This window comes from Barbatula barbatula (genome assembly GCF_947034865.1).
Source record: "Barbatula barbatula genome assembly, chromosome: 11".
Classification (NCBI taxonomy): domain Eukaryota; kingdom Metazoa; phylum Chordata; class Actinopteri; order Cypriniformes; family Nemacheilidae; genus Barbatula; species Barbatula barbatula.
In genome coordinates this window covers 15,730,337-15,756,526 of record NC_136774.1, presented here as the reverse complement: position 1 = coordinate 15,756,526, position 26,190 = coordinate 15,730,337, and the positions used below count along the sequence as shown (strand labels likewise).

Genomic DNA, 26,190 nt, shown 5'->3' with positions numbered 1-26,190 from the left:
CAGAAATAAATGTTTCACTGTTGTGTTAAAGATTTCACTATTGGATAGTCCACGTTACAACTGTAGAAAAGCAAAACCTTATTTGACCAAATAAAGCAGAAAACTGTTTACATGGAATTCATTAATTTATTTTTAAAGACGGGGTGACATATTTAGTTTTTAAGGGAAACATAAACCAGGCTTTTAACTTTGGAATAAAAAATAAATGTGATTAGATAAACACATTATGAGAGTCAAAAACAATGATAAACATTTAGTTTTTTCTGTAAATTGGAATTGCAGTTCCTGAAATTACATTGACAATCACCCTGAAATAACCTGTGGGATGCATCAGGTCCCAGAACATCTTTACCTGTCAATGAATTAATTCATATGTTGGGCCTGTGTCTACAAACATTTGGTGACCGTCACCCCGATAACATAAGAAAAAATCGGTATACCAATAAATAAAAGTAATTTCTTCAACGTAGCCTATAATTCTAGATGCATCTAATAGTAGTTGCATTCAGCTATTTTTTCCTGTTTAAAAGCAGCTTGCAGGCATATGCCATGAAAGAAACTGCTGATGTGTAAATAATCCTAGTTCATTCAGATCGAGACATGTTCGGATTCTTGCCATCTCGCTTTAAATTTTCAGCGGGGGCCATATGGGTATTCCGCTTCACTAGCAAGCTGTGAACACAATGAAGATCACATACATTTGTAAGCCGTGGGTGGATGTCCTGCAGCTGTGAAAACATTTATTGCATTCAAGGCTGTGCGAAAACCTCACAATTACATTGCAGAAAACAAGTGACATTATCATAAAAGGGAAATGCATAACTTACAGCAATAGTAGATCTCACACTTTGCAGCTGGAAGAAGACTCGACCCCCTTCCTCTGGACATATCGCTCTTATATCATCTTGCTTAATGCCCAGCAGCATTGCTCCATCAAACACGCCAAGACTCTGCACTGTCCTATGCACATAAAAGTTATAAAACCCATTAACAGTGTACATAAATTCTTCAATATTTCATGACCGCAGTTAAAATGCATATAAGATAGTAGGTAAAGACACAAGAATAAAATTAAAGAGACAGCAGCAGTTCATACCCTTTAGAGAATCCTTTGTATTGTAACCAGGCTCTGACTTCCTCAGGTCTGGATTTCATGTCCAGAGGTGGAGGTCCTCTCATATTTTGCTGAGAATATTTAGGTGCAGCCTTTTTAAATAGTTCAAAACAAGTTAAATATTTAGATAAATAAACATGGTATGGCTTTTTGGTTATTACTGATCAAATGAATATGAATACTCATGTTTTACTCAAAATGGATAGAACAGGAAACAAACACAAGAGGGTCCCAGATTACCCTAATTCACCCTACATAGAAACCTTTATAACCCAATTTTTGGCCTCATCACTATTCAGCAAATGTGAAATCTACAAATCGCAAATGATATTGAAATTTTAGTTTAGTTATTGATCTATAAAAGAGCACACATCAACGTACAAATTCTTTTCGAGCGGCAAGAATGGCTAATATTTCCACGTCAAAGTTCACATGGATTTTTGCGTACGCACACTCTACTCTAATGAGGCCCAGTATTTTTTCCCGGACTTTAAAACAACAAGCTGGGTGCCAAACTATCTTAACACTTTTTGTTATTCTATTCTTTTAACCAAAACAGCATTATCAGACTATGCTTGACAGATTTACTGGAAATCAAATTTTTCCACATCTTGGACTCCCTTAGTAATTCTTTTTTGCAATATAGCAAAGGATATGCCTCACCCCACCCCTTCCTTCCACGTTTGCTGTATCAGCAGGCTCTAGAACATTGTTAGGGACATGACCCTCCTCGCCCCGACTTTTCTTCACTATCCACCATTGCCCGGACTTGTCAATTACCTGTTAAAGTAAGCACAAGTTACAACATGAACACTAGCATATATCTTCTCAGAATAAATGTATTATTGATTGAATTAGTGAATTGTTCACTTTTGAACAAAATTCCTTTCTGTGGGGTGTGGTGACCTATGTATGTAAAGGTTAAAGATGAGGAGATTACCTGTACCACTTCACCTTTCACCACATTCAGTTCCCGACTGTTTCTGGCCATAAAATCATATATCACCCTCATATACAGAGGCGGCTCTGCTGGCCTGCTGAGTAAAAAGAAGAAATCCTACGTATATAGGTTATACATTTAAAATCTCCTTTTATATAAAAATATAAAGAAGCTCAAACCACAATATAAAATTATATATATATATATATATATATATATATAAACTGTGTGTGTGTGTGTATATAAACTGTATAGATGAAGAGTTTGGTTGCAAAATAAGATAACTCCGTTTTTTTAAATTAAAGTTTTTTATTGGACATTTCAATTAATATAAAACAGACTGCAGTTGGTTTGTTTTGATTTAAGCCACACTATCTCAAAAGATAAAGCTAACTAACACAATAAAACATGATAGTGTTATCTCATTTTGGAACCAAACTCTTCATATATTGCTGCATATTATTCCATTCACTTATTTAAGCCAACAATAGTTTTATTTTACTATGTTTCTGGTCGTAAAGGACCGATTGTTGTGCTGATGTCACAGTCATGTAGGCTACTCATATGTTATCACTGTATTTGAAAAGTTCATGTGGCTCACCGAATGGGTGGGGAATTCCAAGGTCTGTCATCCTGCAACACAGATTATAAATCAATTCTAATTTATTCTTTTTTAGTCTACCTTATGATGTGTGAAATAATTTATTCTTGCTCAATTGATGTTTGCTCAACCTGTTCAGGTGGCCTCTGTGAGACATTTCTGGGTGGAAACTGTTCACTGTTCTGTTGTGATAGCTGACTTCTGGGTGTGGGTGTCTGAGATTGGGTGGGTGGAGGAGCCTGCCAGCCATCATAAAATATGGGATAATATGGAGGAATCTGATCCCCATTTGGCCACTTGGATCTGATTGCAATAGAAAAATTACATGAGATTTTTTGCAGTTATTTGTTTGTTTATTTGTTTTTTAAAACACGGCGAATAAAAGTCAGACCTAGGGATGTTCCAAGAGTCTCCTAAACTTGCCCACAGTCTGTCTTCCTCTGATGTGACAACAACTGCGAGGAGCTGCAGAGCTTTTTCTGTCAACATTGGACTCAGCACTGTTGATGGAATGTTGGGGGGATATTGACTGACCACCTGAAGAGTCAGGGGAGAAAAACAACAGAGAAAACAACTAGAATATTTAAGAAAAACAATGAACCAAAAAAAGTGATCTGTATGTGTGAAAAGTAATTACAATATAATCCTTAAGGGAACATTTAGGATCAACAGATACTTACAAAACCAAGAGAAGCGAAAATACTGTGAACAAATTCAGAAGCAGGAGGATTATTTAGGTAACCGTCCAGCTTCCCCTGTTAAGAGTAGATATCATAAAATCTATTTCATTAGAACACTGACGAAAAGAAAATTATCCAATGAACCCAAACTTAAGAAACATGCAGAGACTCTTATTAAATATTTTTCTAATGGAATCAGTCTAAACTTGTTGGCCATCAGAAAACATTTGCTATTACATACCAGAAGATTGAACCCGTACTTTATTTTCTGTAGACATGATACATATGCATCCACAGGGGGAACATTTTCAGCTAGAATTGATAACAACAATGCACATTTTAATTTCAATAAATGAAATTTATGTCAAAATCATAAATCCAACCACATCTTCAGACAAACGTTACCTTGTGTAGTAGCTTTTTTGTCTTTCTTTTTTTTCTTGTTTACATTATTTTTCGGCAAAGCCGCTCCAACATTATTTATGAAGATCTCAATATCTGCAGCTACATGGTTAAAGATTTCCTATAGAGAGTGCAATGTGTCAATAAATGAATGGACAGATCTGTGGTGAGGTTAGGTGTAAGGTCAGGTATTAAACTTAACAGAACAGAAATAAACTGACCGCATTTCTTTCCATGTCCGTGTTTGGAGGGGGAGTTGGCTCCCGCTCGTACCGCTCATCTCTGGGAGTGAGTGCAATGGGTGATGGCTCTCTATCATCTGGTAAACATCCATTGAAAAGTTAAGTTAATAACACATTTCAGTTACATAAAGAGTGTTTAATTTCTTTATTGTGAAATATAATCCCAAAGTCATCACCGTAGTCTTGATAGTTATTGAACTGTGGAGGGGGGTATTCTGGGGGAGGGGGTGTGAATGGCTGTGGTGCGATAGTTGGTCTTTTGAAGCTGCCTGGAAAACCCCGACCAAGAATGTTCTCTAGGTCACTCCTGAGAAATGTGTAAATGTAAGAAGTTCACTTCTGAGCAAAAGTAAATTTAGGGTCAGACCAAAAATTTTGAACCGGACTCGTAATTTACTCTCTCTGGTCTGTTAGCATTTGCTTAAAGGTACTGTATCAGCTGACCTGATGTCCAATTGTGGCTCCTTAAGAGGAGGAGTGACATCCCCTCCACCTTGCTGTATTGCTGTATTCAGATCATTTAATACATCCCGAGCCTAGTAAAACAAAAATGAAGTCTCTATAATACTGATAGAATGGAATTTAACTCCCACAGCCGAGTAGAATCCAAAGCTGTTTGTTCTAACGGTAAAAATCAGAAGACTATAAAGATAAGACACATTTAAAACCTTAGAACTGACTGATCTACTCATGGATACATGATGCAGTGACTACAGTATACAACAGAGCATGTTCCTCACCCCACACTCCTCACACTGGAACAGAAAGGCCCGTGGGGCTCTCTGGCTGTAATCCTGAACCACGATAATGAGAAGTGAGTCATATACACAGCTGTCCAGAACAGAGTTCGTCTTCTTGATGCTATTCAGATTTATTGTCTCCAAAACCTCCTACAATTCCAGGAATCAGAATAAGATAAGCCTTATACAGTAAGAATGCCTATTTGTCTGTATTCATGTAATAATCCGGTCCTTCAGAATTTACAGTATCTACATTTCTATAACTTTTCAATATTTCACACTTTTTACTTATTTAGTTAGTGTTTTGAAATATGTACAATATAAATGTAATGCTAAATTTAGACTAAGCATGTAAGTAGCAGAAAGCTCACCTTGGTCTCTATGTCACACAGCTCTAGGTGGTTACCCTGGAGTCCCATGATCATGTCCTGACCCCACACTTTACCTTTACTGTCTAGGCTCTTCAGTCGGGTCACAGTGTCCTCAATAGTGCTCACCTCTCTGCCATCAAACTCACAGGTGAACAGGTGCTGAAGTATGAGAAAGTTACAACAGCGTTACTGTGGCAACAACTTTTTAAGTTGGGTTGAATTTAAAATGAAAAGCTCCACATGTATAAAGAAGAGTGTTTGTTTAAGTACATTACAGATTATGACTGATGATAAGATCTCACACACACACACACTTCTTAGTTAAATATAATTTTTCCTTAGTTAAGACTGAAAAGATTTGAAAACGGATGTTTTTACAACATCCTTAAGTTAATGATTCAAGAAACCTCGCAACCGTATGAACCAGATTTTCTCTAACCTCCACTCTGTACTGAAAGTCGTCTTGTCTGCTGATTGATTCTGCATACTCCTTCCTTTGCACTAAATCATGGAATTCAGGTTAACATTATGGTTTGAGCTGGTTATTTATAGCTGTAAGAAGTTTTGTACATACTGTAGATGGATTTCCCACTGGGACGAGACATGCCAGACTTCTGCGAGAGTGGCTCAGGAGAGAAGCCTCTACTGTATAATACAAACACACAACATTACATACTGTATCTAAAAACTATACAAATCTGAACAAATCAATGTAAATGTTAATGTGGCACACACAGTAAAAGTGTTTATACATTAGCTAGTGAGGGACACAAAAGCATGAACTATGTATAACGATCTTCTTATAGCTAACCTAACCTAAACTTAGCAAAAAACCCTATCAATGGAAATTGAGTTGCAATTTAAAGTGTTTTTTCTATGACAACTGATGTTTCAAAAATGCTCCCGAAGTTTTCAATATGCATATACCGTATATGGTTAGTAGAAACATGTCCTAATGAAGGCAAAAATGCCCTTGAAAATTAAGGCCGAGCAAAAAGTTCCAGAGTGTCTGAATCTGACTACGTAATATACCTACAATAACAGATAGGCACAGTGCTTTCAGGGGTCAGAGAGTGAGAACTGTACCTTAGTGGAAAAACTGGGACAGGATTACCTCCATACATGATGTCACGCAAACACCTGTAATAACAAATGTCAGAGCAACGTTGTCAGGAAAAAGAATGAGAAAGAACTTTAGAGTTCATCACTTACGGTTTGAGGTCTTTAAGTTTTTGACACTTTGACACTTAAAATGTGTCTGTTTAGTTGTCAAGTTTGTGAAGACTTAAAAAAACCTAACAAACATTAAACTGCTGACAAGAATTTTGCTTTATATTAAGATGACTATAAACATTTCAGTAAGTGAAAATTATTAATAAGTTAATATGACCAGATTTGTTCAGAAGCTCGATATATTATTATAATTTTACTTCAATATTATAATTCAATAAGCGCATCATGGAGAATAGATATAAATAGCTCATTCTAAGCTGCTTAAAAACATAACACTTCATTACGTAAATTACACAATGGACCTTTAAAGTGATCCATCAGTAACCATGAATGAGATCATGAAAAAAAGATGATTATTAGTAAATAAAAAAGAGGAAATTACAAAAGACAAAATTCAGAAAGACAGATAGGTTGCAAAAGCTTTTAACACATCACTAAGCAGCGTTAGCTTATCTATGCTTTGGGGCCGTACGGCCAACAGGAGGTAAAAAGTGTTTAGTCATCACATGAGGGAGACCGCAGACTAAAAAGTAACACAGACTAACAATACAGAAATGTTCCGTGAATGTTATGCTATATGTTTGGTTTTACAACAAGAAAATGGGAAGTAGATGTGGTAAACCAATGTGTCACAGAAAGACAGCACAGCATTTACAAAGGCATAAACATGAAAATTAACAAAGTGCTACGTACTGAATATTTTGTAGAGAATTTTATAGAATATGTTTTGTTGTTTATTCTGTGGACACAGCTTTACGAATAAGTGACTTAACAAACATTTTGAATATTAAAATTAAATCTGACTGCAGTACATTACCTTAAAGAAAATCCTAACAAGAATCTACCTCAAAACTCCATTCCTTAAGAGTATTCCAGCATTTAGACGTGTGTAGACTACGAGGTCTTAAAACAAACTGCTTGAAAGCAAATATTCTACACTTCCTTCTTGGAAAAGCCAAGGTCAAAGTCTAGTACAAGGAGGTAGTTTCTGACACATGGAAAAAACTGGGAACATACCCTAAATTTATGAGTCCAAAGGTTTAAAATTACATTGTTAAACAACACCCCTTTTATAACTATAATTGCTAAATAAAACAAAACTGAGTCATTGTGTCATTTGCTAGGAGGCCAACATGTAACGCAATCACTATTAACAACCATATTATATATGACGAACCATTAGTCGCCATGACAGTGACAAAACAAAGGATAAAAGTTCAGAGTTAAATATCAATGTTAAAAATATCAACATCAAATTGAATTGAATAAGATAATAGATATCATGAAATGAAAGGACACTGCAGTTTAGTGAATAACCAAATCTTTTAATTAATACGGGTATGTACACATTTGACGGCACTGCCAGACTTTCAGACAGAAAGGATTTATTTAGAAGAAAAAACAGAAGGCTTCAGTGTGGACATCGATAGAGACCTATGCAGTCGCTTTAGCCTGAGTGCTCTTGGCCAGGATTTTAAGATCTGAGATGCACTTGGCAATGCTTTCCTTCTCCTGAAAGACAGAAAAAAACATTGTTTAGACAAAGTGTTTTCTGTCATGCTTATCATGGAAACAAACAAATGTTGTTATAGTGTTTTTAGCATTTGAAGTTGAAAATTGGTTCTTCAGTCTGCTGTGGCCTAATGGTTAGAGTGTTGGGCTTGTGATCAGAAGTTTGCCGGTTCTAGTCTCAGTGCCAGCAGGTCATGGCTGAAGGGCCCTTGAGTAAGGCACCTTACGCTCTGCAGTAATGTGCCACTGTAAAAAACTACTTGTAAGTCGCTAAAGCGTCTGCCAAATGAATAAATGTAAATGTCTACACACAGTGATATATACAACATCCCCATCTGGAGGCTAAACAAGGAATTGCTGTTTCAAAGCCAGCTGAAAAAAGAAAACAAAAGCAACAGCCCAATATTTGTGCAGAGAATTATAATAGTAAGCATCTTATTAACTTTTTAACAATTAAAAGCATATTTAATTTAATGCATTGCATTATTTAAAGCTCCTCTATGACAAGAGGCCAAAATTAACCCTGTACCTGCTGTGGGGTGATGCTTTTGATAACATTCTGTTCAACCCAGTTGACCATGTGCTCCTGCTCCATGCGGCGGTGCAGGTTCTGAAGCGCCACCTGATAGTCCAGCCTCTTCTTCACCTCATTGGTCACCATGTGCAGTCGCTCCCTGTAATTGGTCTCCAGCAGCACAGCCACATTGTTCTGACAGAAAAAAGATTTGTTTTACAAAATTAGACTCAAGCAGATCATAAAACCTAGTTTAAACAAAGCTGACCAACAAACTATTGTATAAGGAATCCTGTAGCCCACAATGCGATGTACTAAACAAGATTTTAAAATAAAAACAAGCTTGTTTTCAAGATGACACAAACAAGCAGTGAGTTCATATGACAATGTCTGCACTCTGGGTCATGGGCTTTGAATATTCAATCCTGCTCACCCTCTTGGCATCAAACAGCATTGGTCTTGCTTCTACTCTCCACTGTTCCTTCTTCTCATTGTCAATGGCCTGGGTCAGGTGGGCCATAGCCAGATCCTTCACTTCCTGGGCCTTTGCCACTTTCTCCTGCAGAGAAAGAGAACAAGATATTAGCCGTACACAAACAACCAGTCACTGGTTAAATCAAGCACAGTATCAAACCCGTTAGTAGACAATATCTAAGCCTGCACTTGTTAAAACAATACATTTTGTGTCTGTTTAGTTGTCAAGTTCTGAATGAGGCAAGTGCTTTTTTAACTTTTTTTCATATTAAGAGGACTATATACATTTCCGTAAGTTAATGACCAGACTGGTTTAGAAGCTTGATATATAATTGTACTTCTTATTCAATAAGTGCATCACAGAGAATAAGTAAAAAATTAACTAGGCTTTATATTTAACAAGAATTAAATCATTCCATAAATTCTGTAAAATGTTGATTTGCTTATATTACACTTGTTACAGTATTTTAAAGCAGCTTTCGTTTTTTGTTAAAGCAATACACTTCCCACAAACCTCATTGAGTTTGTCTGCAAAAGCAGCTACGCTGGGTCCAAACTTTGTGACTCCGTAAATGATGACTGCGCCGATGGATGCGGCAGCAAATGTCTCATGATTGATCACATAGATTTCCTTTGAGAGCATGTACAGGAGCAGTCCGGTACCAAGCATGTATGGACCTACAATCACAGTGAAACATCACATTATAAACAGGCCTGCAACACAGACACTGTGTTTCTTCTTGGTGCTGTAATGACACACCATGAAGGCATCAAGCTCACCTGTGACACCGGTCTTAGGGTACAACATTGTGAAAAGTTCCTCTGGGAATATTCCATGGCGGACCTTGCCTCCCTTCTCAGGCAGAGGGGGTACCGGTGCCAAACTCTGGGACGACTGATGAAAAGAACGGGAAGCCTGGACCAGGCTGAGGAGGAAAAAGCCATTAGCAAAGCAAGTGCAGGGTTAAGGCAATCACAACAAGAACTATACAAGCCACAACTACATTCTATTTTGAATCTGTTAAAAACTCATATGTATTGTTGCAGTTATCTTTAAATATACTTCTTGGTATAAACCGGCCTTTAGATGTCTTTAGATTTACACTGCATTATTTGTTTTTACACTACATTAGATAAAAGAAAGGAATACTGAATTACATACCAAGCACCAAAGGAGCCCTTGTTTTTCAAGGCATGACCTGCAAAAACATTAACAAAAATGTCAACCCACATTTCTCATAAAAGAGAGCAAAAATAATGAATTGATTCTGATCCCAACATTTAAGATAATTAGTACTTAAAATACACATAATACAATTAAATGTTATTGACAATTCATTCTCTAGTGCAAGTCTAACATTAAATGCACGTCCTTGCACACATGACAGCGCTACAAGGTGTCAACCTCATTAGCTTCGTTATTAGCGATGCCAAACGATAAATTAAACATCATATACACAATATAAAGTAAAATACAACATTTTATTACACTAACGTTAAATGCGAAGGTTTCAGCTATTATGCATCTGATAGCCTACAGTTAGACTGTATGATTAGCTTTTAGCTAACAGCTAAACAACTCACAAGGACATACAGCACTCATCGACAGGACAACACCGCGACTATTCCAATAGAAACATTTGAAATTAAAAACAATAAATGCACTCAATTTAACACATAAGTATTATGCTAAACGGCAACTTAGAAGGAGAAACACGTTTCATGGCTAGAGTTCATTCGTGTGCGGCCATTTACACCGAGGCCTCATTTTACCCTTCAACCTGCCTCACCAAACAGTCCTCCTGATACACACAATAAACTAAAAACGCGACATTAGCTTTAGCGGAGTTAAACACGAACCTGAAACCAACACCAATCTGGACAACATGTTTAACCCGGTGTGAATGTCAGGATCCCTGGCAGAAAGTCTCTAACGCCGGGCTCTCTGTGCCCTTCTAGACCAAGGATGAGAAACTCTCGCCAGTAATATCGCGAGATGTGTGAAAACCATTTGGTCAAATCCCATATCCGGGGATTTCTACTCGCGAGGGCCAGCAGGTGGCTCCAGTTTAGCATTAAACGAGGAAAACGCGTTTAGCTGTCGAGACGGACATACTAATTATTTTAATCCGTTTAAATAAAAACTACTGAACATACGACATCTTGCAGAGCGTCTCTGTTTATTTGTATTCTTATTTAAATACGAAATTCTAAAAAGATCGACAATTCAACTAGAGAAAGGCTATAGTCATACTTCCAGTCTTCAGGTGGATTTTGTATTTATAACTCTACAACCACACCCATCGCATTTCAATTACTTCCTTTCACATTTTGCATTCGAAGTTCAATTAAGGTCCTACATCTAGCTCCTATGTCCATATCCTATGTTTCATACCTATTACTTCAAAGTGTTGTCTTCGTGTGTCTTATTTATTGTTCGCCAAACATTAATTCTCAATTGTTTGTTTCCTATTTTGCAGTCCCTCACAAGTAGTGTCGGTACATTAAAAAGAGGCAACATCATAAACACCTCTCTAGTCCTAATCTACCCCTCCATCCATGTTTGGCATCAGTTTCAATACGCATGGCTGCTGAGATAGAGGAACTCATACAAGTTGTGAGGTTCATCTTACTTCCTGTTAAACAAGCAAGGCAGAAGAAATAGACCGCCCTTTGTTGAATGAACTAGTTTTCAGCTGCCATGTCGGCTTCAAACTCTTTTTTCACAGATATTCTGACTTCAAGGACTCCTCTTAGAACAGGTAGGCCTACTTTAATTCATTATTCTAAAGACACAAAACTTCAAAAGCTTGCATGACATCTTGTTCTTGGTTTCTATATTGTGTTGTAACTGTTCTTTTGCAGGTTCATTTGCAGTAACTTGCTATTTAGACTGCATGTTCCTGAAAAGAAACACAAGATATTTAATCCATTTAAACTGTGCAGTTTGAAAATGTTGATGTTTAGGATTTTAATGCCAGTCTTATACTTTGTAATACCTGAAATGACTCTAGACCGAGTTGTGCTTTAGTACACTGTTGTAGGCTATGTTGTTAAAGTTTTCCAATGACTGTTTGACAATTTTATATGTAAGTTAAAGAATTAAGCTTTTATTCTTTTTCTTTTTGTTTTAGCTGCCTGTAGCTCAGTTCAGTGTCTGCCTTAGAACAACAAAATGACTGGACAGGTAACACATCTTGTTGATTCAATTAAATTATTAAACTACCCATTATCTTAAATTACTTTGCCAAAGTTTTGCCAGTGTTCACTACAAAATTATTTGAGCTCTGTGAAAAACGAGACCTCTTAACATCATCATTAACATCATGTTATTTTTTTCTGTGTGTTTTTATTCTCATAATCCTCCTTTTAAATAGTTGTGTCATTTAGTTGATTTAGGATTATCTATTTATATATATATATATATATATAAATTATATTTAAGATATAATTACACACTATGTGCTATTCTTCAATTACAGGAAATTGGCACTTTGAGAAACAACATCTATTTATATTGTGAAGTGACAATCCAGTGAGTAATACATTCAAATTCAAATTCCTTCCCACTGAGAAAGAATGGAGTGTGCTGATGACAATGAAAACCTGCAGGCCACGACATACAAGCATAAAGTAGAACAGCGCGCAGTGAAGCACAGAGAAATTAGTGACCGAAACAACATGACACTGTGTCGTAGTCCCACGAGAGATCTGGACACAAGGTGGATTAAAACTGAACTGCATCGCAAAAGGCAATTTGAGTTTTCAAAGAGAAGACCAGTGGACCGCGGCACATATGCCCCGTTATCTTCAATGCCAAGGCGCAAATACTTAAGGGAAACCCAGCATGCACCAGAGCATATGACGCAAACTTTAACGTCAATCAGGCGGCCCTTGATAACAAGTCAAAACATAAAGCTCCGGAGAGATTATATAAACTGTGCAAAGCAGGTACAGACATCAATATTGGGTTTGATCTGTGACTAACTGTCTACCAGTTGTTACGGTTTAATCCTTAAAATTTATCATTTTAAGACTAATGTATCAGGCATTTCCACAGTATATTCCACTTGTATAACAACATTGACATGAATTCTTCAAAACTCTAAAGACAGTTTCCACATCTTCAACAAATGATGAAAATGATACCAGGCTGAATGCTGTGAGATGGGATGTTCCAGTTCTCAATTCTGTCTGGGTTAGAGGGAAAGAGAGAAAGGAGAGAGGTTAGTGGACGTTCGGATGAATAAAAATCATGCCTGACATCTCTATCTCTAATAATGAAGTCAACAAACATACTGAATTTTAGCTTAACCAGAACCTAAAAATTGTTAAATTACATTTTGTAGCAATACTGTTTTGCACTACATATATGTCATTAGGATGTTCCTTTTTTAGTTTTTACTCAAGACGTAACCCAGGACTCAAAGAATCAGAAGACTTTACTCACAACCTGCACACAGACAGAGTAAGTCGACATTACATTTACATCACATGTATAAATACATTTTCAATTTCTGTGCATTCAAGTTTGTTTTATCATTTATATTTATGTGTGTTACCTGGGCAATCAAACCCATGTCTTTGGCATACATTTAAAAGTTTATTCTTGTTTATTCAGTATATTAAGTACACAAAGGCTATGGCTGCTCCTTGAGTGTAATATTTTAAAAGCAGTCAAATTATATTGTGCCGATTATGAAGTAATTCATTCTGTGTTATGAACTCTCTTCATGCAGGTCTGGATTTGTTACCATCAAAGAAGCAGTAAGGAATTTTGGTGCTTAATAAACCCATTATTAATTTTATACAAATTTTTATTAAATTTGTTTGACATTAATTCTCCTTTCCTCAAATATTCTCTTTTGCTTCATTTGTTTTAGGATGTGCAACAGTTGGCTGATTATTTAAAGGTAAGGAATATACTGTACAGTGTATTTTTATAACCAATGTCAGTCTAAAGTAGTCATCAGTTCTTCAGAACTAAGTGGATTTTTTTCCTCAATGTAGGAGGCCTTATACAGAGAAGCGGCTCTTAAAGACAAACTTGCCAGTCTTCAGAAAAGTACCGCTATATTAGTGCGTTCTACAGAGCTCCTGTGGAAGGTACAGCAGTGAATTATTTCCTTCTTTTAAACCTCACTGTATGATCTGTATTATATTTATACATACTGTAAGTGATGCTGTCAGTCTGTATATCTACTGGCTTCAGCAGTTGCAGAGTTTCCTTGAGTGGTCACATCAGTAATACAAAGGCAGGCTTGGAAGGGAGGGTTCTGTGGTCGACAGCATCCGGCTCCTTATGGCTCTTTTTTTAGAAAATGTTGTCTCTCTGTCACACAGGAAACGGAGTAAAGTGTAGGTGTCAGAGAGCTTTGTCGAGTTGTGCTTCAAAACTCATCCAAACTACTCAATTTTGTTAACAAAATGAGTAGCCTTTGAAATGTTATTTATTTATATAGAAATATCAAAATCAACACAATTTGATCTGAATGCTAAAGATGACAGTTATACAGGATGCAGTATACTATTGCAGAAACTGAAAAACACTTTGCTTTTGGTTCAGTGGCTTTCTCTCTCTCTCACTCACTCAAACATGCACGTTTCCTTTTCCTCCCACAGACACGCTGTGATGAGGACTTGCTGAAGAGTAAGATCAAAGCTCTGGAGGCACAGCTGCAGGTTTGCATCAAGGTAAGAAACAAATCGTTACATTTGAACAACTCCAGTCGAATATCCTTGAGTGTCTGGATGTGAGAGTGTGCAATGCATTAACTCGTGAGAAATCAGTCAGACACAATGCCATGTTTTTGAACAGAAAAGGATAAAATGCTTTAATTGTGGTATGGCTTTTTCAGAAGATACCTCAGGATGGTGTGAAAAAAGTGGTGCTAAAGATGGAGAAACAGAGGGAGGAGTATGAGCAGAAATCTCTGAAGGCTATTCAGAGGGCGGAGAGCGAGAAGGCTGAGGCTCAGAGCAAGATGGAGCACCTCCAGGTAAACACCTGATACACTTTTATATTGACACAAGAATGTAGAATAAGAAGATAAATGGCAACACAAATAATCATAGTGGTCTGCAATATTACTTTTTCATTATCTTTCCTTCCACTAGGGGGTGCTGCAGACAACCCAGGACGAGTCGGAGCATTGGCAAAGGCTTTGTGAGGAGATGAGAGTGGGTTCAAACAAGCTCAAACAGAGACATGATGAATGCACTGATCAGATATTACATCTTCAGGGCCAGTTGGAGGTACAGCTCACAAACCAATATAAATATAAAATCATGTATGCCATTATGAGAGAAGAGCCACCCATAGTTGGCGCTCCTACACGTCTATCAATCGCATGAGAAAATTAAGTAAAATTTGACATTTTAGTGAGAAGCCAATATTTAAATTTGCCTACAGGACAAACCCTGGAAATCCAGTCAGCACACTTGATTTTTAATGCAAATAACTTGATGCTGAATGAAAGGTTCACCTTGGAAGTTGCATCAATTTAAATATTATGTTGTGCAGCACTCTGTTGGACACGAGGAGATGCTGAGCAAGCAGACAGAATCTTTTCAACAGGAAACAACAGAGCTTCTGTCGTGCATTGCTGAACTGGAGGAAGAGAACCTCGCTCTCAGAGAACATCTACAGGAACTCACAGGTGCACTATTGCAGTCTGTTTTTAGTAGTAGAGATTTTCCACTGAATGCACTTCAGAAAAATATAAATGATGTGGGAAAGTGATCAACCTCTTTTATACATCTTATATGTCACCTGTTGACACATGATCCAGATATTTAGATCAGAAGATATTGCAAATATTAGCCAATTCTAAAAGGACATGAAAATTTTGTCATTATTTATTCATCCTCATATTTTTCCAAACCATTTGAAACGAATATCTTAGACAATGTCATGATTCAGTTTCATTACAAATGTTAATACAATGAAACTGACTGCTGACTAAAAAGAAATAAGGCAACATGAGAGTATGATAAATAAGGACCAAATTCAATTTTTGGGTGCACTGTCCCTTTACGGAATTTAGAGCAATTTTGTTTTAATTCTGTCATTTATTTCTCACCCTAGTTGTTGTGAATCTGTATAAATTTCTTTGTTCGGTTGAGCACAAAAGATATTTGGGAGAATTTTAGCAACAGTTCTGGGACACCTCTGCTTTCCAAAGTAGGAAAAGATCTTGTGTATTTTTACACAAAAGAAGATATTTTTATGGTTTTAGCCAGAACTATCAGTTGCTAACATTCTTTCAAATATCTTTGTGTTTATCTGAACAAAGAATATGTACAGGTTTGAAACAACTAGAGGGTGAGTATTTTCATTTGTGGTGAACTATCCCTTTAAATAACAAGTTGCCATACATATTTTATGCGATTAGATGTTTCAGTTCAGAATTTTTGTCTCTTTCTGTCACAAACTCACAGGACACGACAACGAGTGGTGGAACAATAACACACACTTTCATGAGGACGTTTCGGTACTGGACCAACTTCTGCGAACAGACAACAGTATGAACAAACAACTCAGAGACATGGAGCTTAGACTTAGAATCAAAGAAAATGAGGTACACAACAGCATGAGGAAACTAAATAGATGGTGTACTTTCTAATATTCTTTCATTTCCCTTTTTTTATTAGCGGGAAACTTACAAATGGCTCACTTAACTGCATATTCATTTGGGAGACAAGAACAAATGAAACATAGAAATGAAACTTAACCGATGACCTTTATGCTGCTGTTGTAAAATATATTAAAGGAGTAGTTCACTTTAAAATTAAAATTTCATGATAATTCACTCACCCACACGTACATCTAACAAATTGAGGAAAGCTTTACAGGGTTCTTATCCATATAATGGTCTTAAATGGGGGCTGTTGGTTAAGGTCCAAATTTCAGTTTCATCGCAAGGCTATACACACCACCAGCCCGATGAACAAGGGTGTTGTCTAACGAAACGATAAATATTTTTTTAAAGAAAAAAAAAGATGTATGTTTTAAACATAAATACAAATGTGGTTGATTGAATCATTATGACATTTTAATTTGAAAGTGAAGTATCCTGTTAAGTCTATAGAGTCAATCTACAGAGTGACATCGATGAAATAGTAATTTCCCCGAATTTAAGTCACAATGTAACATCTGCTGTCTTGATTTTATGGTTGCCATGGCAGTGCATGGAGCTACAGACGGAGCGTGACGCCCTGGAGCAGGAGTGTTACAGCTATCAATCCCGTCTGGGCCAGTGCAAAGAAGAAATAAACAAACTGACCACACGAAAGAACAGCACCAGGGTGAGAATCTACCCCGTCATAAAAATAACACGTACATTAACGCAAACCTTTGATCCTGTGGTTCTTTGCACCATGTATATAAATAAAGGTGCAGAAACACTATTCATGTTCATAAAAGGTTTATCCTGAAAGATTTAGTGAGTTTGAAAACAATAATGGTTAACACATATTATTTTCTATCTTCCTAGAAGTTTCTTGGCTTTTTTTAGTTCATTTATTATATTTATCAATGTTCTCTTCTCTTTTTTCTCAAACAGAAGCGATGTTGTGGATCCTGTTTTATTATGTGTCTTTTCTTCTTGCTGCTGGTAGTTTTGGTGATGGCAGCTCTGTGTCTGTACCATCCACCTGCCAGAGAGCCGCTCCGACAGTTTTACTCTCTTTTGAAACAACGTATGGAAGATTACATGATACAAACAGCATCAACACAACATGGAGCTTGTGTTAGACCTGTGTGACCAGACAAAGAAACAAGAGCAAAGCCAAGAATGTTCTAGATATTTGTTTATATTTATTTTACATTTATGTTTCTAAAGACATTCAAAAAAAGACTTTGTACATTTAAAATGTTTTTTATTAATTAACATCAGTAACATACATAGGCCTATTTTTTTATAAATGTACACATTTACATGTATGAATTGTGTGAGTTGAATTGTAGGTTTTTTGTAAGTCCTTTGTATTAAAATAGTACAGATTAGTACTTTTCTACAGAATAGTATTAAAATGAAATACGTATACATGTGCGCATGTGGCTTGTACCGAACATGACAAAATGCATTTAACTCTTAATGTCAGATAAGCGTTTAATAAATTCCCAGAGTTGACCTAAAATATGAATTCTTTTTCTTGAGGAATTATATAATTTACCGGCTGATTTTAAAAGATGTTTTCCAGATAGGGATTTTTTTAGCTTGCACTCATCGAGAATAATGGATGATGAATGGCAGAAGAAAGCACATTGTCATGGCCGGTCACTCTTTCGCATTCCAGACTGACCTGCACTGACACAGCTCATTTGAAAAGGAAGCACACATATTCACACTCTGCCCCTCCCCCTTCTCATCACTGCATTTCATCATGCTTTCCTGTGTAAAATACTGTAACAGAGTCCAACTCCATAACCATCTTAAAACCTTAATGCTGTCAAACAGGGTGAGTCATTTTGTGCCTTTTGTGTAGGTTTCCTTTTTGAGAAATGTATTTTTAATGGTTGAATTATGAAACGGAAAATGCAAACCAAACAATGATGCAACTCTAGGCCTGGGTATAACAAGGAAACTATAGTAACACAGAGATAGCTATATACTGTATGTGCAAAATGTTTTTGCATTTTGTGGTCAGTCGTTTCTTTCCTTTACATTTTTTGATGAATTTAACTTTTAGAAGCTCTGATAAATGAGGTCACCTGTTCTGCTGGTTTGTTTCGTGGGATTGTGGACTACTGTAAATTCACTGAAGATCTGTGCCTTCAACATACAGAGCTATGGGGAGGCTAAGGCCAACAACAAGCGGGTTATGGAGATTCTGATCAAGGTACAAACCACTGACAACATGTAGATTGAAAAGGACCACAGAATCTCCCTCTCTCTCTCTTCAAACCCTCAAAAATGCTACAGACTGCTACAGAGTGATAATTTATTTCTAGATTATTTCACGCTGTGATCTGAGTTTGATTCAAGAGGTTCGAGATTCTAGAGGTAAAGCCATATCTGCGCTGTTGATGAACTTAAACAGGTACATTTACACCTGCCACCCTGAATCAAAAGTGTCTATGAATGCATATGTAATGCATATGTCATATATATATATATATATATATAAAGTTCAAATGTTTTTATTTTCCTCAAGGTATGACACATCTCACATTTATACACATCTGGAAAGTAAACGAATGGGGAAGACAACATATAAAGAGCAGTATGTGTACATTTACAGGTAATAGGAATTGTAAACGCTTAAAGAACAAACAAAAGGAAATCAACAGAAATAGTCATGGTAATGTGTCATGTATGTGTTAACAGAAAAGATATGGTACAGGTGCAAGAGCAATACCACCACCTTAAATTAAATGAGACAGCGGCTGAATCACAGGTGTTCTCCAGAGAGCCGTTCATCATCCGGATCCATTCTCCCACAACCTGTATGTACCACTGCTTACCTTTCCATTACTCATGAAATACAATAACACATGACTACTGTACAGCTCTATCAGATACCTTTTGCGAAAATTGAATATAACCGGTCATATCTTCTTATAGTGATTAAGAACATTGTCCTCATCGGTCAACATACTTGTCCTAAGAATGCAATGAAAGAAATGGAAGGGTTGTACAAGGTCTTCCAATCAATCAGGAAGAAATGGAAAACTGAGGTAAATAAAACCTTTTCAATAAGATACATTTTTACAAATATATACCGTATATTTATATACAGCTATACTGCATGGATTATTAACTCTATAAATACCCTAAACTTCTTTTCCAGAATGTGATGTTTCTGGGAGATCTAAATGCTGCTTGCAGCTACACTACTAATAAAGGACTGAGAAACCTCCATCTCAGGAGTGACCCAAAGTTTCATTGGCTGATTAGAGATGAGCAGGACACCACAGTCCGAGACACAACACACTGTGCTTATGACAGGTACACTATTAAATATCTGCAAGGTCTGTAGAGAAGCATGATTTTGAATATTAAGCCCATGAGCAGTACAGAAGTTGTGGCAGTTATTATGAATGAAACTAATCTATATTTAATGAAAAATGAGGATACCCTTAAGGAATAAAGTTAAGACATATTTCGCAGCTAGATGGCACACACACACAGTAACATAATAGACAGAAGAGATTTTACACTCGACAGTAGTTAAGAGTTTTATAGAAAGTACATTACAAAATATGCTTATATACGCTGCCTGCTTTAACAGTTCAATCTTTCTGAAATTGCCTTTAAGGATTATTATTCATGGCAAAGAACTCATTTCTGGAATAGTTCCAGAATCTGCTCAGCCGTTCAACTTCAAACAAGAGTTTGGTCTCTCAGAAGAAGAAGTAAGCAGACCTAAAAATGTAGTCAGTTAACTAAGCTAAATATTTTGAATGATCTTTCATATTTTATTACCATATATACTATAAATATGCGTTTTTTTCCACAGGCTTTGAAAGTCAGTGATCATTATCCTGTAGAGGTTGATTTAAAACCGAACCATCGCTACCTCCTTCGGCATGAACTGTGAAAATATGCGAACATGTGGAATCCTCCTTAAAAACGCCAACATCAGATATCATGTTTACCACAATGTTGCCCTGAAATAAAACACTAACAGTGGTAAACACAATGGCTCCGTTCTAATCTTCTTTTGCATCGCATATGCAGTTGCGTTTATTGGTAGCATGGAATGTGACCTCTTAAGTGATCAAGTTAAATGCAATATACAAATAACTTTAGCAATGTTTAATGTAGTACATTCATAATGAAAAGTGATTCATGTATTTATTTTTTTAACACATCTTGCAATGCATTACGGGATTGTTTGTTTTACACAACAGACACATCCATTGGCGCCTTAGTATCTAAGAAGGTACTTTTTAATAGCATACCGTACTTCAGAAACATTTGTCAGTAGCGTGGCTGCGATGGCTTCAAATGCCGCTTTCATTCATAGCTTCTAGATTTGGAGCAGAGCAATAGTCAGCAGTTTAGAGGCACTGAATAAGTCATTGAAAACAACAGAGGCTCTTGCAATACATTGTTAAAAGTAACAACAGGTAGAAAAGAATTGTTCCTGTAACTAAACTAATAAAGCAATGCTGAACAGAATATCTATTTTACCCAAACAAACTGTTGACATAAAAATAACGTTAAAAGAGCCAAGAATGTATGTTTTGATATTGTGATGCTTTAGTGCTCAGCTATAGTAGGCTAACTTCAATGTTTGATATTCGTAATAGCGTTGATATCTTTTTATTTAAATAGTAATAAACCTGTCTTTATTCTTTGGCTCTATGTAATTTATTAATGAAACATGAATGAAACAACTTTTTATCCTATTGGAGTCTCGTTTTATATGATTGAACTGTTTGGTTACCAAGGCAACAAACAAGAAACTATGCATCTAGTTGCAAGACCAAATAAGAAGCACATTTCGAAGTATTTAAATACCTTAAAAGTTGATTATAAAATAGCAGGAAATAATACGAAAACATTTTGGTAATCTTAATAACACACACCTCAGACTTCAATAAAGTTGTTACTTGTGCTGTTATACATTAAGGATGCAAGTTAAGGAGGATGTATTTTGAAGCAGCTTATGAGGTTTCGTTTAAACCACAACCTAGAAAAAGCAATCATGACTGCACTCCTGCAGCAGTAACACACACATGCACACACAAATATAAAGAAGTAAATATTATACATTATAAACAAGGGCGATTTTGTAGATATCTATAACAACATTCACTTTTGTTATTCGTGTTCATTAGTGTACATTGGTACAAGAATGGTCTTTGTGTGTGTTAGCGTTTGTTCATTTATTATGGCTCTATTGACAGGAAGTAGCTACGACACGCAACGGTGTGCACCTCACTCTCATTTAGTCTGCGGTGGTACAGACGGCTGTCAGTTTTGTGCTTGATTTAATTCTTTATGACTTTATGAAATTTTATTTCTTGCTGCATTGTAAACAAGATGCAACGAAGTACTACTGATTTTCTGAAGGACACATTTCCAGGTGAGAATTTTGTAAGATTTGATCAAAGTCTGTAACCAATTGTACATTATATTACTATTCCATTTCCTGACTTTTAAAATTGTACTGACTTTGTGCTCATTCCTGCTTTTTAAAATAAAAACATCAAAGACTTTGAACATCTGCACTTTGGCGACGACACTGAAACGGCACACAGTGATGGTAAACCTGAAACAGAAGCAGGCATGGAGGACAACAACAATCAAGATGAAGACAGGGTCTCTTGGATAGAGTCTCATGTAGATTTAGTAAAGACTCAAAGCTTTACAAATACTGATACTGTCGAAGTAGAAACCAGTTCTCGAAACAGTAAGGATGGCTTTTTAGATGAACAAAGCATGAAGACAGGACCTATGGTCTATGGATCATGTGATCAATACGATTCAGATGAAGAAAAGACTCAATCTGAAGACCAGCAATTAAGCTTGCATGAAGAGAAACGCAAAGAAGATGAACTTGAGACACATGCAGAAACATCAGACATCCATCGAATGATAAAAGAACAAGCTCATACTCAGATGGAGGATGTTTGTTTCCTAGAAAAGGTTCCTGGAAAGGTTATGAAGGAGAAAACATCGAATCTACTATCATTCCAGATGGTGGAAAATCTTGAAGAGAAGAGCTCAGCATCAGAAGAAGAAATAACGGATCCTGAGGAACATACCTTTCAGCATGAACAAGATAACAAGGAAGGCAACAATTTCATTGAAGATGACCCAACGATGCCAATAGATGTTCAGCCCAGGGATGACATAAAAGAATTCACAGAAGATGATCTTGTGAGGGTGGAGGAGGGCTTAGCAGATTACCCCTATGGTCTGTCTCAAAGTGAAGATGAGGACTGCCCAGAGGGTGAACCTTCTCACATGAACTGCGAGCTAGATGAAATGCATCTGCAAAAAGACGAGGAACACTGTTTCTATCAGATGGAGAATCAAGCCGTAACTTCAACTGATGATGATAGTAACAGGAAAAACAAATCCATGAATCCTGCTGATATGGCCACTTACATCAAGAACGACCTGGACATTGAAGATGTTTGCGAAGAATACAACCGTAATGCAGATAAAGGTAACAGTGGGATTGAAAACACTGTAGAAAGTGCTGATTCTGAGAATTTTCGATCAATTGCTTTACTGGATGAGAGCAGTAAAGGGCACACGAATGAGCAATGTGACTATGACAGTGATATGAGAAGTGATGAAGACTACACAAGAAACCACATAGCTTCTCAAGAACAAGAAAACACATCCGCAAAATACATTGTTGAGTGTGAAGAGATTGATATGGAGGACATAGACAGACAAAATGTAGAGATATGTGATGTTGGAGGATTATCAGGGGTTCAAACATTTCTTGAAGATGGAATGGTGGACCCTTCCGCATACGATTTACACGCGTCTGACCATTCAAACAGTAGTGTGAGCCACTTAGAGTCCAATTCAGACAAACCAGATGAAGACAACACAGAACACGACAATGACGTTTTAAACATTGAAGAAAATTTCAACACATTGCTTCCAGAGACGTTTTGGAGGTTTGTAGATGAGGACAGCCTGAAGCTGGATGAATATGACTGGGATGTTAATGAGGAAGAGGCGATCTGTGATGAAGAGGATGATTTTCTGGAAGAGCTAGAGAATGAGGAAATGGATAGGGACTGGGAGAAAGACCGTGAGAGGATCGAAGCTTTCAACAGATACTACAAGTCCTTCGAAGGCGAGGAAAATGTTTGTAAGTGTTTGGAAACCATTTTTAAATTCTTACAGCAATTCTCACCATAGTTAACTTGGAGACTTAAAGAGGACATACATACTGATAAAATGCATACATTGTAAGACTTTGTAAACGTGTGATAATTCTGGTAAATGTTCAATTCTCTCAAACAACAGGTAGAAGCCACAAAGTAACATTTTGTTTGGATCCAGAATCCACTCAATATGAAGAGGAATGTAGTAGGTATGAATTATTTTTATTTCGCTTTTGGGGGAAGTGTGTAATTTCCGTGCCACTAGCGGCACTAACACCAGGTTTTGTAATATAATATTTGTCATAAAACACATGAAGTTACGCACATTTGATTTTGTAACACCGCAGTGAAGAGGAACTGAGCACAAACGTCAGTGAGTTGCATCCTGCAGAGCCTGGTTCAGTCGATCTACATCAAAGCAACAAAGAACACAACAGCAAACCTTTAGAGGCTTTAGAAGCTGGAGAAAATATCCACAATGTACAACCTGAGACACTCTGGTCAACAACATTACTGATGGATGATGGCAATTTGGAGCTTAATGAAAATTATCACGACATTCATAGAGAAGACTTGGGTAAACTTAATTCAAGTGATGTGGTCTGTGATGAAAAGAAACATTTAACGGAGGAGCAGAAAATCGACGGGCAGGACGTAAAAAGAGAGACGCAGGAACAAACAAGAACTGAAGTTTTAAACAGACGTAACAAAGAGCAAGAGAACGAGGGTAAGTGCTCATTTGTGTACCACAAAAAAGAAACACACATAGTGATAGAAGACATTGTAAGTCACCTTGTATCTCGCAAATCAATAAATTCAAATGTAAAAATCCCTTCTAACAGTGCCAGAAGTGAGCCACAATTTTATGTCCGTGGATCAAGAATCTTCTCAAACTGAAGATAATGAAAGGTGAGATGGGTTTCGTTCAGCTTAAAGAAGAGTTAAATATTGTCATGATCAGATTCCATTAGATGCAGTGTTTTGAGAACCACTGCTATACTTTACAACCTATATTTGATATTGCTCCACAGCAGTGAACAGGAATCAAACACAGAAGATGACACATCCAACAGGAAGACTAAGGTAAGAACATCAGATGAACTACAGTATCGTAAAGCAAATATTCAGTCAATCTGTCAAAGTCTTACGTCTCGCCATGTTTCTCAGGACCAAAGTGATTCTGATGAACAACAAAGTTGTACACAGTGTTTGTACCCAGGAAGGCAGAAGTTTACAAAGCATTCACAAAAGCTTCAAAAGGAACCCAAAAGCAAGGTAAGCATTATGTTAGAGTAAACACCATGTCTGAACAACCATTTTTCGTCACAAAGAATCTTTTTCCACAATAGGCTACACAGGTACTTTTTTCAGTGAAAGGAGACAGAATATGTGTAGGCCTACTCATAGATAGTTAGACAGGTTTCATAACAACACTATTTTTATTTTTGGATGAACTTTCTCTTTTACGTCACTAAGTCCAAAGCATCTGACCAAATGGATTCAGTCTTAACTCAACAAATTTTTAATCTCTCTGTAGTGTCTTGTCCTGCTGAAGTCAGTATTTGCAGTGAGTCTGGTAACAGCGGTGGGATTTCTGTCTTACTGGTGGGCCACAGACAGCCTGGATTGGATCTACTGAATTTATATTTGTTTGGATGTAAAACATGATTTAAAGCAACAAAGTTGTGACCTCTCTGTGTATGATAAAGAAACTGTTACACAAGACCAAGCTTGCAGGTGCAATGCAGTAAATTGACTGAGATACTGTAGGTCCAAGTTTATTTCCTTACAGGATGCAACTTAACATTGTTATGGTTAAACAGTGCTTTGAAATATAGCTTTGAAAAAACACTTTCATTTCTTATAACATTGTAATCTTGTTTTTTATGCGTAATCACATTCTGCATGTAGATACCAATAGCAAAGGAAATTGATTTAATGTTTCATTAATGTTACTCCCTACATTACATCAATTATATTTTCTCTAGCAATTTCTCACGCCTTGTCCACACCAGATATGCTTCAACATCCTAACATATTGGAAAAGCTATCTTTCATGTTACTGAGAGTTCTTGTCCACACCAGCCACAAAAGTGATATACAACAAGCTACCATGGATTCGAAATGTTTGATTTAAATGTTGCACGTCGCGAATGTTGTGGACACAGTGTTATTTGGAAAAGTGATAAATCTGTGGATGCACGTGGTAGGCTATCTTGCCCCTGCAAAATGTATAAAAATAAATTAATAAAACAGAATATTATGTAGCATTTTTAAACCTAACAAAACATTCCTCCTTCACAAACAATTTGAATGCAGTTAAAGGGACATTCAACGCCATTTCTTTCCAGGTGGAATGTCATCTTATTGAGCTGTCATCATCAAGCTATATTCCATAAACATGCCATGCAATGTATTTTAGGTCTGATTATTATTCAGTTCCTTTCTTTCTAAAGCTTAAAATATAGTGCGAGACACCAATTCTAGAAACTGAAATCTGATTGCGTCCATTCGATTTTTTTCCTCCGACCATCACTTAAATGTTTCTCAGTTCGGGCTCT

At 36.7% G+C, this 26,190-nt stretch overlaps 5 protein-coding genes across 10 annotated transcripts; 3 read left to right on the top strand and 2 right to left on the bottom strand.

Moving 5' to 3' along the window:
* Positions 1 to 112: 112 nt before the first annotated feature.
* On the bottom strand, positions 113 to 7,277 carry eps8l3b (EPS8 signaling adaptor L3b). Of its 3 annotated transcripts, none has more exons than XM_079467734.1 (20): positions 7,141 to 7,277; positions 6,177 to 6,230; positions 5,665 to 5,735; positions 5,530 to 5,591; positions 5,091 to 5,249; positions 4,720 to 4,869; positions 4,424 to 4,515; positions 4,156 to 4,286; positions 3,959 to 4,056; positions 3,741 to 3,858; positions 3,577 to 3,647; positions 3,336 to 3,410; positions 3,047 to 3,192; positions 2,787 to 2,958; positions 2,656 to 2,687; positions 2,055 to 2,151; positions 1,778 to 1,894; positions 1,097 to 1,206; positions 828 to 960; positions 113 to 672 (listed from the first exon to the last, which is right to left on the bottom strand). In XM_079467734.1, the coding sequence occupies exons 2-20, from the start codon at positions 6,212 to 6,214 to the stop codon at positions 634 to 636; spliced, it is 1,911 nt and encodes a 636-aa protein (XP_079323860.1). In that variant the 5' UTR covers positions 6,215 to 6,230; positions 7,141 to 7,277; the 3' UTR covers positions 113 to 633. The 3 variants fall into 3 exon arrangements, with proteins under 3 accessions (XP_079323860.1, XP_079323862.1, XP_079323861.1); XM_079467736.1 differs by having other exon boundaries at positions 1,097 to 1,185; XM_079467735.1 differs by having other exon boundaries at positions 2,055 to 2,148.
* Positions 7,278 to 7,627: 350 nt separating this feature from the next.
* atp5pb (ATP synthase peripheral stalk-membrane subunit b) lies at positions 7,628 to 11,113 on the bottom strand. The gene is made up of 7 exons (XM_079467739.1): positions 10,684 to 11,113; positions 9,986 to 10,022; positions 9,604 to 9,749; positions 9,338 to 9,501; positions 8,783 to 8,908; positions 8,365 to 8,544; positions 7,628 to 7,835 (listed from the first exon to the last, which is right to left on the bottom strand). Exons 1-7 carry the CDS (start codon positions 10,709 to 10,711, stop codon positions 7,758 to 7,760), a joined length of 759 nt encoding a protein of 252 aa, XP_079323865.1. The 5' UTR covers positions 10,712 to 11,113; the 3' UTR covers positions 7,628 to 7,757.
* Positions 10,868 to 17,960, top strand: traf3ip3 (TRAF3 interacting protein 3). Of its 2 annotated transcripts, XM_079467738.1 has the most exons (17): positions 10,868 to 11,090; positions 11,304 to 11,585; positions 11,958 to 12,010; positions 12,306 to 12,358; positions 12,436 to 12,774; positions 12,935 to 13,049; positions 13,222 to 13,291; positions 13,563 to 13,590; positions 13,707 to 13,736; positions 13,834 to 13,929; positions 14,446 to 14,517; positions 14,682 to 14,822; positions 14,941 to 15,078; positions 15,347 to 15,482; positions 16,264 to 16,403; positions 17,011 to 17,130; positions 17,388 to 17,960. In XM_079467738.1, the coding sequence occupies exons 5-17, from the start codon at positions 12,505 to 12,507 to the stop codon at positions 17,586 to 17,588; spliced, it is 1,557 nt and encodes a 518-aa protein (XP_079323864.1). In that variant the 5' UTR covers positions 10,868 to 11,090; positions 11,304 to 11,585; positions 11,958 to 12,010; positions 12,306 to 12,358; positions 12,436 to 12,504; the 3' UTR covers positions 17,589 to 17,960. The 2 variants fall into 2 exon arrangements, with proteins under 2 accessions (XP_079323864.1, XP_079323863.1); XM_079467737.1 differs by having other exon boundaries at positions 10,890 to 11,090; positions 12,306 to 12,774.
* Positions 17,961 to 18,178: 218 nt separating this feature from the next.
* dnase1l1l (deoxyribonuclease I-like 1-like) lies at positions 18,179 to 20,467 on the top strand. Of its 3 annotated transcripts, none has more exons than XM_079467730.1 (9): positions 18,179 to 18,285; positions 18,517 to 18,666; positions 18,779 to 18,867; positions 18,982 to 19,068; positions 19,155 to 19,273; positions 19,392 to 19,504; positions 19,618 to 19,775; positions 20,086 to 20,182; positions 20,287 to 20,467. In XM_079467730.1, the coding sequence occupies exons 2-9, from the start codon at positions 18,529 to 18,531 to the stop codon at positions 20,365 to 20,367; spliced, it is 882 nt and encodes a 293-aa protein (XP_079323856.1). In that variant the 5' UTR covers positions 18,179 to 18,285; positions 18,517 to 18,528; the 3' UTR covers positions 20,368 to 20,467. The 3 variants fall into 3 exon arrangements, with proteins under 3 accessions (XP_079323856.1, XP_079323858.1, XP_079323857.1); XM_079467732.1 differs by having other exon boundaries at positions 18,185 to 18,285; positions 18,613 to 18,666; positions 20,287 to 20,461; XM_079467731.1 differs by lacking the exon at positions 18,179 to 18,285 and having other exon boundaries at positions 18,288 to 18,666.
* A 1,019-nt stretch (positions 20,468 to 21,486) lies between these two features.
* Positions 21,487 to 25,910, top strand: LOC306900863 (uncharacterized protein). Its single transcript, XM_079468184.1, has 8 exons — positions 21,487 to 21,861; positions 21,991 to 23,613; positions 23,772 to 23,838; positions 23,977 to 24,356; positions 24,472 to 24,538; positions 24,661 to 24,712; positions 24,797 to 24,904; positions 25,167 to 25,910. The coding sequence occupies exons 1-8, from the start codon at positions 21,819 to 21,821 to the stop codon at positions 25,266 to 25,268; spliced, it is 2,442 nt and encodes an 813-aa protein (XP_079324310.1). The 5' UTR covers positions 21,487 to 21,818; the 3' UTR covers positions 25,269 to 25,910.
* Positions 25,911 to 26,190: the final 280 nt, after the last annotated feature.